Source organism: Semicossyphus pulcher, unplaced genomic scaffold, assembly GCF_022749685.1.
Source record: "Semicossyphus pulcher isolate SPU_LCO1_2020_fin unplaced genomic scaffold, fSemPul1.0.p SCAF_16, whole genome shotgun sequence".
Classification (NCBI taxonomy): Eukaryota; Metazoa; Chordata; class Actinopteri; order Labriformes; family Labridae; genus Semicossyphus; species Semicossyphus pulcher.
In genome coordinates this window covers 10,182,308-10,201,153 of record NW_027211670.1, presented here as the reverse complement: position 1 = coordinate 10,201,153, position 18,846 = coordinate 10,182,308, and the positions used below count along the sequence as shown (strand labels likewise).

General features: G+C 41.9%; 3 protein-coding genes across 3 annotated transcripts; 2 read left to right on the top strand and 1 right to left on the bottom strand.

Moving 5' to 3' along the window:
* Positions 1-327: 327 nt before the first annotated feature.
* On the top strand, positions 328-5,824 carry pms2 (PMS1 homolog 2, mismatch repair system component). The gene is made up of 15 exons (XM_069664262.1): positions 328-467; positions 786-925; positions 1,193-1,279; positions 1,367-1,469; positions 1,552-1,735; positions 2,171-2,338; positions 2,650-2,747; positions 2,833-2,932; positions 3,048-3,132; positions 3,224-3,376; positions 3,481-4,303; positions 4,393-4,560; positions 4,650-4,750; positions 4,836-5,005; positions 5,483-5,824. The coding sequence occupies exons 1-15, from the start codon at positions 454-456 to the stop codon at positions 5,624-5,626; spliced, it is 2,538 nt and encodes an 845-aa protein (XP_069520363.1). The 5' UTR covers positions 328-453; the 3' UTR covers positions 5,627-5,824.
* A 505-nt stretch (positions 5,825-6,329) lies between these two features.
* On the top strand, positions 6,330-12,240 carry rsph10b (radial spoke head 10 homolog B). The gene is made up of 18 exons (XM_069665056.1): positions 6,330-6,532; positions 6,621-6,696; positions 7,166-7,234; positions 7,408-7,581; positions 7,658-7,743; positions 7,823-7,943; positions 8,044-8,220; positions 8,324-8,429; positions 8,522-8,637; positions 8,711-8,900; positions 8,995-9,094; positions 10,017-10,096; positions 10,266-10,414; positions 10,492-10,596; positions 10,670-10,849; positions 11,369-11,459; positions 11,713-11,938; positions 12,195-12,240. The coding sequence occupies exons 1-18, from the start codon at positions 6,330-6,332 to the stop codon at positions 12,196-12,198; spliced, it is 2,253 nt and encodes a 750-aa protein (XP_069521157.1). The 3' UTR covers positions 12,199-12,240.
* Positions 12,241-12,353: 113 nt separating this feature from the next.
* Positions 12,354-18,617, bottom strand: dlgap5 (discs, large (Drosophila) homolog-associated protein 5). The gene is made up of 19 exons (XM_069664753.1): positions 18,525-18,617; positions 17,511-17,757; positions 17,201-17,388; positions 17,033-17,104; positions 16,913-16,949; positions 16,763-16,828; positions 16,540-16,632; positions 16,311-16,385; positions 16,163-16,200; positions 15,829-16,076; positions 15,540-15,713; positions 15,350-15,438; positions 15,050-15,210; positions 14,354-14,455; positions 13,981-14,227; positions 13,249-13,850; positions 13,001-13,166; positions 12,737-12,780; positions 12,354-12,614 (listed from the first exon to the last, which is right to left on the bottom strand). The coding sequence occupies exons 2-19, from the start codon at positions 17,746-17,748 to the stop codon at positions 12,507-12,509; spliced, it is 2,748 nt and encodes a 915-aa protein (XP_069520854.1). The 5' UTR covers positions 17,749-17,757; positions 18,525-18,617; the 3' UTR covers positions 12,354-12,506.
* Between the last annotated feature and the right edge of the window lie 229 nt (positions 18,618-18,846).

Here is an 18,846-nt window from a genome sequence, read left to right as displayed (position 1 = left end):
TTTTTACAGTATAGGGTAACTGAACATGCGCCCTAACATCTCCTTAGGTAAAAGATTCCGGTTGGTTTGATGATGTAATCCTACACCGTTTTAGGCAACGGGTTTTAAAATACTACAGCAATATTATATGTTTTCATTTTTTTATCACTCTTTTATTTTTGCGTTAGTATCGTGGGGTTTGTGCTTTCATTCTCAATATTTTATATAATTACTTTAGCGATTCCAACTGCGCAGTTTTTACGCACAAGTGATGCTCGCGAACAATCTACAAACACGCGCGGTACTGCTACACTTATGTGTTTACAAGCCACGATGTGATGTTGTGAAGCAAAACAATATATCATTTGCATGCCTGGCAACATGTTAGTTGATGTCTTGTCCCTTCTTTGTTGAATATGTTGTCATTTTTCACAATTTGAATGACTTCCTTCTGAAGCTCTTCAGCCCTTGAAGATGTCCGATGCTTGGTAAGTAAGCTGCCATGGCGTTTATTTAACTTGCCTGCAAATATTTGTTCTCCACACTGTGCACGTCTTAATGTTGGGCTCTTATTACATTTTAGCCCCAGTCTTTTCGTTGTTACTTAAACTTGTAACGTTACAACACTTAACTGAAATAATGTATGTATAGTTGTATATCTATTTAAAGGAATACATTTGCTGACTTCCTTTATGTTGGACCAGTCTACAGTTTGAAATAGCAGCCAGTCCAACTACTAAATATGTCTGCATTCAACATAAGGCAAAGTTATACATTATTCCTAATGAGTACTTTCTTCTCAGCAGCTCTGAACCTGCAGGAGCCATCAAGGCCATTGACAAGCACTCAGTGCATCAAATCTGCTCTGGGCAGGTGGTGCTGACTCTGGCCACTGCTGTCAAAGAGCTGGTGGAAAACAGCATCGACGCAGGGGCCACCAATGTTGGTATGTTTTTGATGCACACTAAGACTATTTGTGAGAATTGAGTAATACGATATGTATCATGATACAGGGGATACGATTTAATATATATCGATACTGTACACAAGGCAATGTATTACCCTGTTTCATAGGCCTGTGTTCCCGTGTTTATGTTTCTTACCATCATTTTATTAAGTGCTAAAAGTATGGACAGACGTTTAAGGACTTTAAAGAACCATAAAATAAACCTTTTATGGGGAAATAGCAGCACAACATTGTCTCATGTTCCAGATGTGAGGCTGAAGGAGTGTGGAGCTGAACTAGTAGAAGTGTCAGACAACGGCAAAGGAGTAGAAGAGGCCAACTTTGAAGGACTGAGTAAGTGTCAGCTTTGTTTATCCATTTTGTCATTAAAAAAAGGTGTGCCAAATCTTTTTGGTTAAGGGGAATTTTTTTTAATCACAGCATTAAAGCATCACACGTCAAAACTGAAGGACTTCTCTGATCTCATCCATGTGGAGACATTTGGCTTCAGAGGAGAAGCCCTCAGCTCTTTATGTGCTCTGAGGTAAAACACAGCCACATTGATTTCGCTCATAAACTTGAATTACTTGCCACCTCATTAATTCCCTTCTGACCTCCTGCTGCAGTGACCTGGGTGTAGTGACGTGCCATGAGTCCAGCCAGGTGGGGACCAAGCTTGTGTTTGACCATAAAGGTCACATGGTGCAGAAGTCACCTCATCCCCGGCAGCAGGGCACCACAGTTAGCCTACAGCAGCTCTTCTACACGCTGCCTGTTCGACACAAGGAGTTCCAACGCAATATCAAGAAGGTTATTAGGTTCTTATTGCCATTTATATTTTATGAAATTGTCTTACATTGATTTGCATCAACAGTGAAACATTATTATTAAATGGGTAAGAGTGGTGGTGCATTCTTTATGTTGTGGGAACATTTCATAGCGTCACTGCAACTTTCTTGAGATAAGAAGCTTTCAAATTCACATCATACTTATGAAAGAGTCTTAAGTTTTCTTTAAGATTTGATTTTCTGACACCCAAAGTTGTGACAGCATCAATGTTGTGTGGATGTTCGAGATTTCCATCAGCACATGAACACACCACCCTGAGGGCTTTTTAATCACAGTCTATGCTTACAGCTGTATCATTACAAAGTTATGACATATTCTGAATCATTGGATAATTAATCTATGATTGTCATTTTAAAAAAAACAAAACCCTAATATTTAATTCTACTGTATTTTCAGGAGTATGCCAAAATGATCCATGTGCTGCAGTCCTACTGTGTCATCTCTACAGGGGTGCGTATAACCTGCTCCAACCAGAACGGGCAGGGAAAGCGCAGCACAGTCCTCAGCACCAGCGGCAGCCAGAGCATGAGAGACAACATCGGGGCCATATTTGGACCAAAACAGGTTGGAACAATGGATTTATTCTACTTCTGACTGTATTGTAAATTGAAGTCTGCAAAAAGTGTCAGTCTGACCATATTGATGCTGTGAGATGACTGTCTTGATTTTTTCAAAGATACTGCTAAGAACAAAATAAACATTTTTTTTCTATCTTAATGTTCATTGTTGAGTTTTTTTATGAGTTTAATTGATTTAAAGAAACCCCCCAACCCTTCTTGGGACTGTGTAATCCCTTAATTAATGCCAATATTTTATCAATTGCCTTATTGGGTTTGCTAAATATTAACTTTAAATTTCTGTTGTTTCTTCTGCAGATTCAGAGTCTTCTGCCTTTTCAGCAAGTGTCTCCTACAGAAAATATTATTGAAGAATACGGACTCAAAGATTCAGATCTACCCAAACAACTTTTTACGTGAGTTAAATTGCATGGACGTTATGTGACTGACTTCTCTAGAAACAAATGACATTTTTATATATTTTAAACTCTTCTTTGGCAGCATCACAGGGTATGTGTCACGAGGAGATCATGGTGTTGGGAGGAGTGCCACAGACAGGCAGTTCTTCTTCATTAACAACAGGCCATGTGATCCCCTTAAGGTAATTAATGTTAGGTTTAAGTCTCCTTTTAAGCATTTTACAGATGTATAGCTTTTAACAGTTTACTATTTCAGTTTACTATTTACTATTTCCTCTGATTATCTCCAATTATCAGGTGACCAAACTTGTGAATGAAGTGTATCACATGTACAACAGACATCAGTATCCGTTTGTCGCCTTGAACATAGCTGTTGCCTCTGGTAAGAAACAGCTGATCTGAAGTTATTTCTAAACCACCGCTGTCTTTTTATTTAACACATGTCATGTTAATGTTTCTCATTGTTGTTTCAGAGTGTGTGGATGTGAACGTTACACCAGACAAACGACAGATTTTCCTTCAGGAGGAGAAGCTCCTGCTGGCTATTCTAAAGACCTCTCTGGTCAACATGTATGAAGCTGGAGTCAATAAGATCAGCCTGAACTTTACACCCACACTAGGCTTAAGTAAGAACTGATCATCTCATTGAGTCTGATATATAAAATGATGTTGTAGCTGAGAGATTTTGAGGAATAATCTTTTATTTTGACATCTTGTCTCTTGTCTCTAGACTCAGTGTCTTCATCAAGCATCTGTAAGGTGGTTTCATCTAACGAGAACATGCCAGAATCTGGAGAGGAGGCAGAACAAGTGTCGCCGAGTCCAAAGGTGTCCGTAAACCTGGCCGGGCTCAAAGCGGCTTTTTCAAGTCAACAACGCTCCACTTCTGGGAACAAGTCAAGTGAGGTGAAAGCTGCCAACTGTGGCCCAGCACAGAAAACACTGCAGTCTTTCTTTAAGGGCTCTGTCAATCCTCCTACCTGCACTTCAAGTGTCAAATCTTCAGTGAAATTTACAAGAGACGTAGCTAAGAGCTCTCCAGCGGGAAAGTCTGTGCTGGATGGATTTAGATACGGAAAGAGCAGCAGTAACACAGACTCTAAAAGAGACAGTGCTGTATCCAGCAGTGACATGGAAACACCAGACGTTCAATCTCCTGAACCAGACAGATTCACTGTAAAGAACGAAACATATGAAGAAATGTCCGACAATAGTCACACTGTTCTCAAAGAACCAGAGTCACAGACTGAGCCGTGCACTTCCAGCGAGGACTCCGCTGCGAGCCCGGATGCCAAGAGGGCCAGGAGAGAACATGAGTCAGACACTTCATCAAAGTTCTATGAGAGATCCTCCTCATCTGTGGATGCTCCAGTCTGTGTACAGAGGAGGGCAGTACCTATACAGTTCTCTTTTGAGGAGCTGGCGGGGAAGATGAAGAGATTAAAGGACCAGCAGAAAAAGACAGGTGAGGATCTGTGCTACAGACGCTTCAGGGCCAGGATCAACCCCGGAGACAACCAGAGTGCAGAGGAAGAGCTCAAGAAAGAGATCAGGTAGGATTTTACTCTACTACTGATTCAACTTGCCAATATCAAAGTGAAATTTCCACAGTAATAGGCGATCATTTCTTCCTGTCTTTCAGTAAGGACATGTTCAAACAGATGGAGATCATCGGCCAGTTTAACCTCGGCTTCATCATCACCAAACTCAACTCGGACATCTTCATGATCGACCAGCACGCCACGGACGAGAAGTACAACTTTGAGATGCTGCAGCAGCACACTGTGCTCCAAGGACAGAAACTCATAGTGTAAGAGTCTAAAATAAGATGATAGATGTTTCCTTGTGTTGTTTATAATCACTTTGCTGTTAGCTGATCTATTTTTGTTTGTTTTCCAGCCCTCAGAAGCTTCACCTCACTGCTGTCAGCGAAAACGTCCTCATAGAGAACATCGAGATCTTCAGGAAGAACGGCTTTGAGTTTCTTGTTGATGAAGATGGTGTTAACTTTATCTCAAATTCATAACAGTTGTTTTTCATTTTCATTATATCAAATACTGACCCACCTTTTTATTGTGTCTGCAGCTCAGGTGATGGAGAGAGTTAAGCTGGTGTCTCTGCCCACCAGTAAGAACTGGACATTCGGCCCGGGAGACATTGAAGAGCTTATCTTCATGTTGAGTGACAGTCCGGGGGTCATGTGTCGACCGAGCCGTGTCAGGCAGATGTTTGCCTCCAGAGCCTGTCGAAAATCTGTGAGTTTACACTGATTATAAACACATACTTCCCTGGTCTCTATAAATATATATACTTATACTTCATAAATATACAGTATATCGGTCATTGTCAGTATGTTATTTTTCCACTCATTTACTAGTTAAAGGACGAATATGTAACATTGACAGCCAACGTCTGAAAAGGGTACTGCAGTCCAAATGCAAAACACTGGAGAGTCTCCCTCCGCCTCCTCCCCAGATTCGAATGTTAGCCTTTCCTGCTTCAGGAGATGCCACTAGCTCCGGGGCTAACTCCCATGACTTTACACACACAGCAGTGAGCAGGAAGCAAGACACGGGAGCACGGCTTCAGTCTTGAGGAGTGTGTGGCTTAATTACAGCCTTACTGTACAGTCGTTCTGTTATTTTAAGTTAGCGATAACTTTTCTGACCAATTGAATAACATTGCTGTGGTCCTGATACATTTTGTATTATTTTGGTTATGTCCATCTTTAGGTGATGATCGGCACTGCTCTGAGCGTCACTGAGATGAAGAAGCTGCTTCTTCACATGGGGGAGATTGAGCACCCATGGAACTGTCCTCACGGCCGGCCCACCATGAGACACCTCGTCAACCTGGACGTCATCTCACCAGACTGACCACGTCAAGGAAGGAACTGCTGAAAAACTAGCTTTACACTGGCTCAATATAACTGGGATGTGCTTTTACTCTAGTTTATTTTTGTAAATCATCACCATTGCTAATTCTCCAGCTGACTCCAAACCATAAATACTGTATATCTGTATTGTTTATATTGTTTGTTTTGTTCATTGAGTGTTTTTTCTGTAATATCTGTTTAGATAACTTCTGATTTTATTTGTATTTTTGCATCAGAAATAATTTTATACAATGTACACCTCATTAAAGCAGGTAATAAACAAGATATATTTCAACATGTGTTGCCACTGTCTGTTATTGTTACTGTTTAATGCAGTGGTGAAAGAAGTAATAAGGTCCTTTACTGTAGTAAAAGTACCAGTTATATCCCACTGTAAAAATACTAACAGTACACTATGAGTCAAAATCGTGCATGCAAACCCCTTTGTAAATAAAATAGCCTATGTCGATATAAGCAGCAATTAGCAGAGTTTTATAAAAGTAGACAAATTAAAAAAGAGGTTTCAACGAATTTTTACGTGAGTACACCAGTCTACATGTGTACATTTCCTTTAAATGCACTTGGTTTATTTAACAGTTTTACATTTTTTGGGTGATACAGGCTGCCGTAGTTGTAGCGTCCTTTCCTGTTACCATGGAGAGGATCCGAGGTGGCAAGGGAGATACATAACTAAACTGCGCAAAATGACACAAGGCAAAGAAAATAAGAAAACTACCATAAAATACGATAAACAGAGATACAAAGAGACTCTTACAGCGGAGGAAAGAGAGAAAAATAAGTTAGCCAGCTGCTCCGCAGGTTGGAAGGGGAATTCAGCGGATGTGGAACAGCCGGAGAGCGACGACTTTCATCAACTCCCCCCACTCATTAGCTTAACTGTACAAAGGTAAATCACTATTAATAACAACTGTTATATAAATATTTTTTTGAGTACTCACACGGTAGTAATAACCAGTCTGGTTTGTCATTGACAGATATGAAGGAGAAACCTGTGAAGGCCAGTTTCATGGAGAAGGGCTCGCTTGTTTTGTAGGAGGCCATGTGTACAAGGTACAACTGCAAATAAAAATACATCTTAAAATCACTGTGAAAGACAATATTTTTAATTTTACTGCACACTAAATAAATACTTTATGAGCATTAAGTAATACTAAGCCGGTTTCAGGCCATTTTGTAACACAAATTTCAATATACTTACATGTAAAATCCATATATCTTACTATAATCTAAGCTAATAAATAAATACAATTAATTTATTATTTACACTGGAAACATTTCGATAATAAAATTTATTTTTCAAATAATCTTCAACTACATAAAATTGTATTAGTAATATTTTCTTTTAATGAAATCTGTTGCAAAGACAGAAAAAAACATAAATCTGTGTATAAAATGCATTCTGACAATTCACCAGAAATATATTCAAATCTTTTTAGGTGCCAAAAATGTGTCTTAAAAATGTCATCACCATAAGGATATACATAACTATATAACAAAGTCACTATTTTTGTTTCTCAAGGGGATGTTTTCAAAAGGACTCATGGATGGACGTGGTGTTTTCACACGGGCAGGTGGTTTGAAATATGAGGTATGGTACAATTATGATACAGCATATTATAAAGACTGTAATAAATTAAAACTTTGAAGTGCTTTGCAAACATGCATTCTGTACACATACAAAATAAAATAAAACAGAAAAATGAAGGGTTCGACATGTGTAATACATTTTCTCAACTAATCTTGTGATTTCTTACCCTGCAGGGAGATTTTATCGGCAACCAGCCCATGGGCGACGGCACCTACACCTGGCCTAATGGCAGCTTCTATAAGGGCAGGGTGTACAACGGTATACGACACGGCACTGGAACTTACACATGTGCTGACAGTGGTGTGACATACACAGGGGAGTGGGATCAGGGCAAGAGGCACGGAAAGGTATGATCCACCAATTTATATCAGGTATTTTAGTTTTTTTTAGATGTCTTTATTTAATTGGTTGTGTTTGTGTTAGGGTGAAGTGTATTACAACCAGGAAAAGACCTCCTGGTACAAAGGAGACTGGGTGAGGAACAACAGAGAGGGATGTGGAGTGAGAGGGTATGTTTGGAGTACATGATCTAATCTGAAATCTTTGCTGCCTCTGAACTGCTCCAATGAAACATCTATGTCTTAACAGCTACCCGTCTGGTAACATTTACTCCGGTGAGTGGAAGAACAACCTGAGACACGGAGAGGGCGCTATGAGGTGGCTAAAAAGTGGAGAGGAGTATGTTGGGATGTGGCAGAATGGAGTCCAGGTATAGAAGCACACCATGCATACATACCAAGTTATTCTGTGGTATTATTTTAGCTCCTTAAAGTGTTGTTGTGCATCACATGAGCTCTCCTCTCTTACAGCACGGTCGAGGCACACACACCTGGATCCTGCGGCGAGCAGACAGATCCCAGTACACCCAGAGCAACCAGTACACAGGGGACTTCATTCAGGGTCAGAGGCACGGACAGGGAGCCTTTTACTACGCTGGTGGTGCGATCTATGAAGGGGAATGGAGGGACAATAAAAAACACGGGAAGGTAAATCAGTGATACAGTATTGCATACAAATTATTCTGTGGGCAACATTGGAATGGCTTTATTTCCCTTTTTAAACTCTCAATACAAATGTGTGTATTTACAGGGGAAATTCACCTACAAGGACGGGCGTGTTTTTGAAGGAGAGTTTGCGGACGATCAGATGATGACAGATAACCCGAATGGGAAAAGAGCTCCCACTCCTTTTTGTGGTAAACCCCTTCAGTACATCAGCTCTATTCGAAATGCTACCTGCCATCAAGGAGAGTACTAACAAAGCTCACAATGATGAATCTTTTTTCAGGTCCATCTCCCCTGCCTGGTGGTGGTTCCTCCATCTTAGGACCGGATATGGCTCTGAACATTGAATGTCTTCTGGATAAAATCCCAGAGCGAAACCGTGACACAGAGCGCAAACAGGTAAAACATGGCTTCACACTGTAAAGCTGTAAACATGAGATCTCTTCCCTAACACTTGTCTCATGTTTAACAGGTGGAGTTTGCGGTGCTGAGGCTGGCCACAGAGCTCAGGTCGCTCTATAGTTTCTACAGCAGACTCGGTCAGGCCCGCTCCCCTGACAACACCTTCCTCCTGTCCCGCCTGCAGCTCTGGCGCCTGCTCAAAGACTGTTACATCCACCATCAGGGCATCACTCTGACACAGATCGACCATTTGATCAGAGGTAAGAAAGACTAGCATTCACTGTGTCTCCTCTAACATACAGGCCAGTATTTTTATGCTTAATGTTTTAACTCTGTGTGTCTCATTAGGTGCAGATGCAGAAGAACTACACTCTCCTTTTACCCCCATTCTTCTTCATGGGCTCCTCAGGTGTCTAGTGGTCGTGGCCTACCACGTTTACCATAAGGACATGGTGTAAGGAATGATTCCTATAACTTTAGTACCAGTGGATGAAACACTTTAATCTCTTACCATTAGTGTTTAAGTATCAAAGTAAAACTTCTTTTTTGCCTATGCCTTTATTGAGAGAGCGAGGACAGTGGATAGTGTCAGAAACAGAGGGAAGAGAGAGTGGGGCCCGGGGCTGCCGCAGCGAGGACGGTAGCCTCTGTACATGGGATGCATGATTTAACCATTGAGCTAAACTGGCGCCCCCAAACTAAAATATTTTAACTGTTAACTTGAAATTTTATGGACATTTATGTTCCCCAGAGGATAAATCCTAGTGTCTCTTGTGATCCTCTGAGTTTAATTCTGGCACTACAAAGCTCGCAACATTAATGACTCTCCCATCAGCCACAGCTGTACTTTCGTAAATAAATGTATTATCACATTAGCACAAAGTCTTTGCAATCCTTAAAGATGAGCACACTATGACTTGCCAAAACTTGCTGTGTGATGTTCAAGGTGCAATGCTTTTATGCCAAACTAAGTTGTTGAACATAAACACTATAAATGCTTTGTCATTGTTAGCATGCAGTCTTTAGCATTTTGCTCAAAGCACCGCACTGTGGAGGCTCGCAGGACTTTGTTCCCTTGATGACAATGAATGACCAACTTTGTCATTCATTCATTTATTCATTCAAACCTTTATTTAAGCCTCGAAAAGCCCTCATTTGCAATGATGTTGAGAAACAGAAAATGACATTTGCAAGCTCATATTTGAACCAATTTGGAGCGCTGAGGAGAACATAAAATACTCTCAGGCTATAAATGAGCACTGAAGATGGAAAAGATTTTCACTCAGAAAGCAATATTTAGGATGCTTAATAACTGAGGACACAATTTGTGTATGAGCTTTTTTGGCCTCTGTAACGTTTTTGTTCTCTTCTCACAGGTCACAAAAGAACCTTCTGGCTGCCTGCTTTTCCAAACTGATGACAGACAACATCCTTCCTAATGCTAACACTGTAAAAGGTGCGAACAATATACTATTGTAGGGCACTGTGCACATGTATAAGATGACAGAGGAACCTATAAACTCATTTTTAACAGTGTTTTTGTCTGGTGTTTTTGCATGTTTGTCTAAGACTACACAGAAAGAAATGTGCAGTAACACCTTACTTATTAACCTTTGCTGATGCAGGCTTCCTCTTCAGGCAGCCAGACTGTGCAGTGGCGGCTCTGAGCTACTTAAAGAAGTGCTGGGAAATCTATCAGACTTACTGCAAAGTCTTTGCAGCCCCCAGACATGAGCAGACCATGACCTGCAGACACCTGCTGTGGATGTTCAAGGTGCAACAGGCTGAAGATTAACATGCCTAATGCTGTCTAACCTATTTATGACATACTGTTTTTTCAACCCTGTGCAGGATCTCCATCTGCTGGACAATAATCTGACCACAGGGAGATTACTACAGATCATCACCTCAGAGAGCAGTGACTCCAGCAACGTGTCCTCCTGTCTGGATCTGGAGGTTCGTCTGAATGGACTTTTTTTTGTGTGTATTCCTTTCCCCCTCTGTGACACCTTTTTTGTTGCTGCTGCAGATTACATTCCTGGAGTTTTTCGAGGTTCTTCTGGGCTCTGCGGAGGTGAAGTGTCAGCAGGTGTCTGCAGGCCTGGAGGAGCAGTCAATATCCAGCCCTGACGCTGAGGACAGGAGAGATCTACCTGAGGTGGAGGCCGGCGAGAAAATCCTGCAGACAAACAACAGCCCGTCCCAGTCGGTCAGAACCTTTCTCATGCATCTCATGAGCATGCAGCCCTCAAACACTTTATGTAAACAGTGACGTTGTTCCAGCTGACGGTTAATAAGTTGTTCTTAGAATAAAAGTGTTTTTTATTATATATTTCTTTAACATTTAACAAGTTAAATAAATTGAATCATTCATATCAATGTGAAAAGATAAGAAAGACATCCAAATATCCAATATTGTTAAATCCCTAGGAAAAAGAGGGATATCGAGTGCTCACGGTAGGAAGGTGTTAAGCTCCAGGTGAATGCCAGGTGCTGTTGAAGGCTAAAAGTTAACTGTCAAGGGAGGGATATCACTGCGCTTCCTTCAGGCACCTCTCGTAAAAAAGATCAAAGAAATAAACGCCTAAAGTGTGTGCCTGAAGAAAGCCCAGTGGCTTCCCTCTCTCGATTGTTACATCTCTGCTGTTACTAACAAACAAAAGTGCAATGAACCAGGCTATACGGCTATGCTAAAATCTTTAATAATTGGATTTCAATCCTCTGACAGACAGGGAAATCTCAGGAACCATCAACTGCTCAAGACACGGAGAATCAACAAGATGTAAAGACTAAAGTCAGCGAGACAGCTCCGTCTGCAGGTTTGTTTGTTGGATTTGATCTTCTACTTATTTAAAATAATGTACGGTACATGCATTAGGTTTGTTTCATATGTATAAATTGTAGAACAAGAAAGGACTTCACCAGACTTGTGTATGCTTGTTCAGAAAGAGCAAGCACACTTCACTGCTTAGTGAATATGCACATAATAAGGAAATATTTTTCAAGATTTGACTGCACATCTGACAATTTGACAAAATCTGTAATGACTGACAACAGTTATATTTCCTCCAGTGCACACAGGAGAGAGTAGAGGTGAGGAAGGAAAGGGACTGCAAAGCATTGAGACGGGGGCCAAAGGCTGTGAACAGGAGCTCTGGATGCAGACGGTGCATCAATTCTTCAACCACTTTTTCTTCCCGATGTACGAACACAACCAGTTAGTGTCCAGAAACATGAAGGAAGAGAGGATTCGCCAGGAGAACCACAAATGCGTCACTAAGGCCGAGCAAAGAGTCGGGTAGTTTAAGATTTGTTCATTGAAAACATTGATATTTATTATATTACAAGTGAATGGGTAAAATGTTTATTTATTGAAGTGCTACCAACATTTCTGGGTTAATATGAATATTTTCTCATTTTGTGTTGAAAATCAAGCCATGCTTCTTATACATAAATACAACCACCAGGTGGCATCTCTCTACCTAAGTCCCAAGTTGTACTGCTCTATTACTCACATGATTGTGCCACAAACACATCACCTGTTTGTGTTACAGGTAGAAGAAGCATTCAGAGGTTCAGCTCAGAAAACCTGGACTCAGGATGAAGCAAACCGGTACCCGAGCTATCCAAGCATTCAAAAACCTTTAAATAAAGTGAGTGATAAAAAGTGTTCTGGTTTTGCTCTTGGATGTTAATGAAGACGACAAGCTGTGTCACTGGTGTAACTAGAACTTTAATAAAAACATCTTGTCAGACAAAACTATTTTCAATCTAAAAAAATTACCTCAGAATCACTCAGATATAGTAAGATACAAAAGCAGTTAATACAAAGCGAGATATTTTGAAAGAAAAACTCTGCTGCACATTTAGAGGGGAGGGGTGAAGACCATGAGGTCACTCGGACAGACGGACTGCCGTATCCGGTCCTTCAGGTCCGGGGTGAAGAGGAGCATCTCCGACTCGGCTGCCTGGACCTGAAAAACCAGAAACAGGAAGATTATTCGCCAGTGCAAAAAAATAAGTTATTGTTAAGAGCCATGTTAATAGTTTTTAAAGTAGATATTGTGACGTAAAGAAAAAGTGAAAAAGCCCTGACCTGTGGTGACTGAAGAGTTAACAGGGAAGGCACCGCTGGCAGTGCTGTGGTGAGAGTGAGCAAACAGTGAGTAAGACAGTAAAATGTGTTAAATAACATCACTTTAAAATAAACCAATACCAGTATAAACTCCACCCTTAATAACACTCTTATTCTCCTCTTTTAAAGTCAAGTTTTGTAAGGCTAATTTCAAGCCTGCTGCAGCTTTAGTTTCCATCTCTGTTGTGAGGTAGAAAATGCAGCACCTATGGGCCCCAATCATACCTGGTTCCTGCTGAGTAATCATGTCTTCTGATTGACCTCTGGGACTCTCCATCTCTACATCTACTGCCATGGGTGACAGCGTCTCTACTGCAACCGCCATCCCCGGAGACACGCTGCATCTCTGTGAAGGCTGGAGGTATCGCTCGAAGTCCAACCCTGGAAGCTCCTGAAATTAGAAGAGAAAAACTTGTTTATGTGTGGCGAGGAAATGTGTTTTTGATAAAAGTACTCTTGGAAATGTGTTTTACCTCAATGACTGAGCTCTCTGGTGATTGACACGCAGACTCTTGGGCCTCCACAGCAGCATTGGAGGAGATGGGAGGCTGGCTGGGAGTCACGCAGGGCGACAACGTGAAACTGAGAGAGGATGAGGGCTCCAGGGCTGGAAGAGGGGTTTTGCATGGAGAGAGGGAAAGTCTTGGAGATAGAGGGAGGTCATTATCTTTCTCAGCTGGTTCTTCCTCCTCCACTATGGCAATAGATGGAAGTGGATGTGCAGGAGTTGCCGTGCTTTCCTGTTTGGAGACCGGCTGCTCAGGCTGCGTGTCGTCTGAAATCACTTCCCTGACAGGTGTGAAGCAGAGAGAGACGTTTACAGTGTCCCGTCTTTTCTGGGATGACTTGGGAGTGCCTCGCTGAGACTTTGCCATCTGTGCTGGGGTTTGGTCGAGGGTGAGGCGGAGGAGACCGGGAGTGTGGGCGTACTCAGCAGGAGAGGCAGCAGTGTGAACAGGGGTCTGTGCCAGTGCGAGGGATCGTCGAGTGACTCTTCTGGGGGAGAGGTAGTTGGAGCAGGGGGAGGCCTGAGGGAGGACGGCGGCACTGAGACGGCTGGATCTCCTCACTGAACCTACAGAGACAATGATATGAATATTGCATGGTTGCTTTTCAAAATATAAGAGCTCAAACTGCTTGCAAAAAGGGGCAGAAGAAAACACTGATACATGACATTAAGTATAAATCCTTAAGTGATCTCTTACCTGATGGTTTGGCTGGGCTCTCCACCTGGAAGAAGCCTCCGTCAAAGACCACCGTGTCAGCCTCAGCTTGGGGTTGTGGTTCCTGATTGTTTAGATTCAAGTTATCCTCATTATTCTCAGCATCCTTTGCTGCTTTCTCGGCCTCGGCCGCCTGCTGTTTCGCTTTCATGGCCGCTTTCACTGCAGCCAGGCGAGACTTTGCTGCCGCTTTGGTTCCTGCTGGCTTGGCAGGTGCAGCTGACGGTTTCTTTAAAAGGACATGACAGAAAAGATGGCTTAACATTTCATATCATGGATGAAGCTGCCTGATTAAAAAAAGAAAAAGTATATTATGCAGAGTCAGTCTGTTTTTAAATGCTTAAACACTGCTCACCTTCACTACTTTCCTCTGTCTTGGTGGTGGCTTGTGCTCTTCCACCCACCCGCGGCTCTCAGCTTCCTTTAGAGCGTCAAACTTCTTATTGACGTCCTCGACCTGAAAGAAGAAATAAATTAGGGATAAATCGTTTAATCCACGCAATATACACATACACGCAGGACGTCAAGCGGCTATACCAGCAGCGCACACACACATGGCGTAAGGATGTGTGTGCCGACAGGAAGTAGGAGACGGTGAGCTTTTGTTTCCAAAAGTTACTGTCCCCGGGCTGATCACACATACATTTGAACAGCGTAAGCAATGGTAGATGATATACCGTATAAATAACACAACTGCAGCCCAACAGGTCTGTTTGGGTTTATTTTATAAAGAAACGTGTCGCTCCACCTGAACTCTCTCGACCATTTCATGCGGGTGTCAGAGTCGCTAAAACAAGTCTGGCAAAGTAGGAGAGGGGTTTTGTTTTGTCCCCAAAAAAGTGTGATCGTTAATTGTTTATATGTACATAAAACCACACTGGATTTATCTGGTATCACTTCCTGTATTTTTTTTAATGTATTGCAAAAAAAAAAATCACAGAACAAAAATGATCACGTCACGTTTTTCAAATCGTGCAGCCCTAAAACAAATTGGTGATCCTCTTCTTTATGTGTTTGGTGTCTGTAACTTTGTATCTTACGAGGCTCTCACCTGGTAATACACCATGTCCCAGAATCCCTGCAGGTCAGAGCAGGTGGTGATCTTCTCCCCAAGGCCCAGCTCGCAGTTATCGACCAGGCCGCTGAACTGCTTAAAGCGCTCCTTCATCAGCAGCCTCGCTTGGCCGACCACCGTACGAATACTGTCTCTCACTAAACAAGAGAGCAAGAAACACTATGAATTTCAAATTGGCATTTCCTCTCCATTTAAGAACACTCTTATTTTATATCACACATTTAATACAGTCAGATTCAGGATGTTACTCTGCCCTTGGTGGAGAAATACACTCACTCTCTTCTGGGATGGATTCATCCTCCACTTTCGGCTCCCAGAGGTCATTCAGAGCCATCAGCCTGTTTGTCTCATTAACAATTTCTGATCTGAATAAGATACAAAAAGGAAAATTGTTTTAACATTTTAATTAACAAATTCATCAGAAAAAATGAACAGTAGATAGAAAGACAAAAAAAAGGTATGCCACCTGAAGTATGGCACGTCATGCTTTTCTTCCACTGGGCCTCCTGGAGTGGGAGGGGCCACTGCGGGAGATGTTTGAGGAGGAGAGCGGCGAGGGGATTTAGGAGGGGAGGGTTCGCTTATCTCAGCCTGAGGCTCATCGTTGAAGGAGGGGGCTGCTGGAAGACTGAAGCTTGGGCTATGTAGAAAGAAGAACATGGCGTTTAGATCAGACACACAAAAGCAAGAATCATTCCACATTTACTTCCATAATTTCCAGGATACAAAAAATAAAACAGGAAAAACAGACAAACCTCGGTGTAAGAAAGGCGTCTGCTGAGCGAGGAGTGAGAGGCTCAAACTTGAAGGACGGCAATCCAGTGGGAGCCTGGAAGATGAAACCATTTGGAGCAAAAGATGGCGGTGCATCTGCGGGTTCGTCAGCAGGGGCGGAGTCAGCTGGAGCTTGGTCCACCACCATGTCCTCCTCCTCCTTCTCTGCAGGACAAGGGGCCGGGTTTGGGGGACAAGGTTTTTCCTCTGGCTCTTGTAGCTCAAGCTCCTACACAAGACGAAGACAGAACTTATGAATCAACACTCAACTGGTTGAACGTTAGTCATGAGGTTTAAACTCACAGGAAGGCTCACCTTGGGTGCAGCAGGCTGGACGGGGGTGTTTACAGCTGCTTTATATTTAAAAAAAAAAAAAGACAGATACACAAAAAAATGAGTAAGAAAAATACAACTGTTCATGTGGGAAATGTAAAACCGATCAACAAAGTAAAATCTAATTTACCTTTACAGTTCCCTTTTCTGTCAGAAGGGGGAGGCATCGGGTTGACAATAGCTCTGCTCCTTGTGGTTCTCACCTCTGAGGGCGAGCAGAGGCGTTTAAGATGAATAAAAATAGTTTCATTGAACAATAGCGACTTTGCTTTGATGCTCATTATTCCAGTGACTATTCTAAACATTTAATGCAAAATCATTTTAAAATGGTTTCACTACATCGTTGGCCGAGTGCGTACCTGCAGGCTTGTCCTTGGGTTTGTCTTTCACCACCGGAGCTGCTGTAACAGGAGGCCTGTTGGCTGATCTGGAGGCTCGTACAGCCGGCTCCACTACAGCAGGATGACATGACACAGAGGCACAGATTGAGGTGCAAATAAGGAAACACAATAGGGCGACACCAACATGATAGCCTTTCTCAAAGTCCTGTTATGTACGAGGATTTTTCTTTTGATTAGTTACCTGCACAGACTTTAGTCTTGGTTGTAGCTGCCCGGGTCCTGTTTGATTTCTCTGCAGCAGGCTGAGCTACAAGAGGAGCGAGAGGTCAAATCTAAAATACAACAGAAATTGTCTTATGTGAAATATAAAAGGGGCATTTAATTTATTTACCTTTCTTTGCAGCATTCGGATCCTGCATCTTCAGAGGCTGTGAGAAAAACAAAGAGGTTTTAGTTGTAATTAAGTTTATAGGAGCGTATACGAGAAAAGACATTACAGAAAAAGTAGTACCCTCTGCACTTCCTGCTGCTGCTTCATTGAACGAGTGACTCTGGTACTCTGAGAAGCCGTGTTCACTTTAATCTGAAAAACAAAAAACATTTAATGTTGTTCACCGCAGGCCTTCATCATCACATTGCCACAAAGAGCTATCCTTTAGTTAGAACTCATAACCCTCACCTCCTTAGCCCTGGTTGGGGCAGCTGGCAACACAGGCAGGGAGACAATGGCAAAGGCGTCTTTAGGATGATACACGCCAGTCTTAAACACTCCTTTGCGCTCCTTCTCTCTCTTTTCTTTCTCCTTCTCAAGAGCCTTACGCTCCTTCCAGCGCTCAAGCTGTTTCAATCTCTCTTCTATAGCCACGTCTGTGGAAAAACAGGTTTCCGATGAGACACAAGTTAGTTAGCAACTGTAACCTAAAAGCAGGGTAGGAGCCTTATTGTTTATGTGGTTTGTTTTGTAGTTGGGATGAAAAACGAAGCCTTACTTTTAGCAAGTTTTGTCTTGTTCTGCGTCTTCTCCTGTATTATCGACATGTTGGCCATCGCGATGGAGGCATCCAGGGAGGAGATGTCCATCTCTGGGACTTTGTCAAGATGTCTGCGTGAGTTCAGGGCCCGATCTCTGTTCTCTTTCTGGGACTGAGACCGCCTGCGGGACATTTTCACCCTCAGCATCGACACACTGGCATCCCGCTGACGCAGGTTAGCAAATTTAGAGTCCATGTTTGGTACCTGGAGTGATATGGAAGAGGAAGACAGGATGTATTATATAGGAGGTAGATTGTGGACAGTTAATGAATGTATTAAATCAGTTGGAGAAAAATGAGAAACAGGGTCTAAATAGAAAAACAGGAAAAATCTAAAACTGAAGTTGTAATAAACGTTTTAACATGCGTTTTTTACTGTGGGCAGCTGTAACTCAACTGGTATGTGGTGACAAACCAAAATAAAAAGTAAATGGGATTGACAGTGACTTTTATTGTCTTTATATACATTTCTTTTCTGTAAGTGTAAGTCAACAAAAGTCACAATGATACTGCCAAATGACCATCAGAAGTTACATTTCCTTTATTTTTTGGAATAGTTTCTGAAATTTAAATAAAATAACTTGTTTCAGTCGTGAATTGTTTTGTCTATAATGTTTGGTAGTTCGGTAATAGTTTGCCTGACTTGGTGGATTAAAATAACAATCAAAAAGCCAAACACGTTTTAACAAATCTTGGTCAAAAATGTGAGTCAAGCTTGTTTATAGACCATGTACACCATAACGTACACTACAGTAACTATTGCTATAGATAATGTAATGAAAACTGCAATACGTCGAATCGACTTCAGTGTAAAATGAAATTCACCAAAGTTAGCCAACGTTAGCTAAACTCACCACCACAGTAAAACAAGATAAAAACTACGGACAAGATAACGTTAGCATAACTGTTACGTTAGCCGCAATATGTCTAAAGTGGCTATTTAGGTGAATTATTATGTCATATCACTCTTACCGTTCTCTTTTTCCGAAAACACACCTATAAAAACAAACTTCCTCTACTCTCCGTCCCGTAAAAAACACACACTTACTACACAACGGACTAATCTAAACCAGTTAAACCTGAGACAACACAACAATCATGGCGGGTGACTTTTGAAATTCCTCTAAGGCGACGCTGATTGGCTGCAAGTCAGGCACGGACGGAGAGCGCTGATTGGTTCTTCTTCTTCGGATTGTTTTTTTGTGGTGACTAAAAGATGGAATGCCACCTATCGGTCAGGACCGTGAGGTGTAAATTTAACCGTTTTTAGTTTCTATATCATATGGTTTTGTTT

Bases quoted from the DNA above. Each gene is read 5' to 3' on its own strand.
- rsph10b (XM_069665056.1), top strand. From the start codon at position 6,330: ATGACACAAGGCAAAGAAAATAAGAAAACTACCATAAAATACGATAAA. The intron at 6,697-7,165 runs GTACAACTGCAA...TTGTTTCTCAAG, and splicing joins TAGGAGGCCATGTGTACAAG to GGGATGTTTTCAAAAGGACT. The intron at 10,850-11,368 runs GTCAGAACCTTT...ATCCTCTGACAG, and splicing joins ACAACAGCCCGTCCCAGTCG to ACAGGGAAATCTCAGGAACC.
- dlgap5 (XM_069664753.1), bottom strand. From the start codon at position 17,748: ATGGACTCTAAATTTGCTAACCTGCGTCAGCGGGATGCCAGTGTGTCG. The intron at 16,201-16,310 runs GTAAATTAGATT...TTAAATATAAAG, and splicing joins CAGAAAAGGGAACTGTAAAG to CAGCTGTAAACACCCCCGTC. The intron at 14,228-14,353 runs GTGAGCAGTGTT...GTCCTTTTAAAG, and splicing joins GACAGAGGAAAGTAGTGAAG to AAACCGTCAGCTGCACCTGC.
- pms2 (XM_069664262.1), top strand. The intron at 2,339-2,649 runs GTTGGAACAATG...TTTCTTCTGCAG, and splicing joins CCATATTTGGACCAAAACAG to ATTCAGAGTCTTCTGCCTTT. The intron at 4,751-4,835 runs GTGTTAACTTTA...TTGTGTCTGCAG, and splicing joins GTTTCTTGTTGATGAAGATG to CTCAGGTGATGGAGAGAGTT.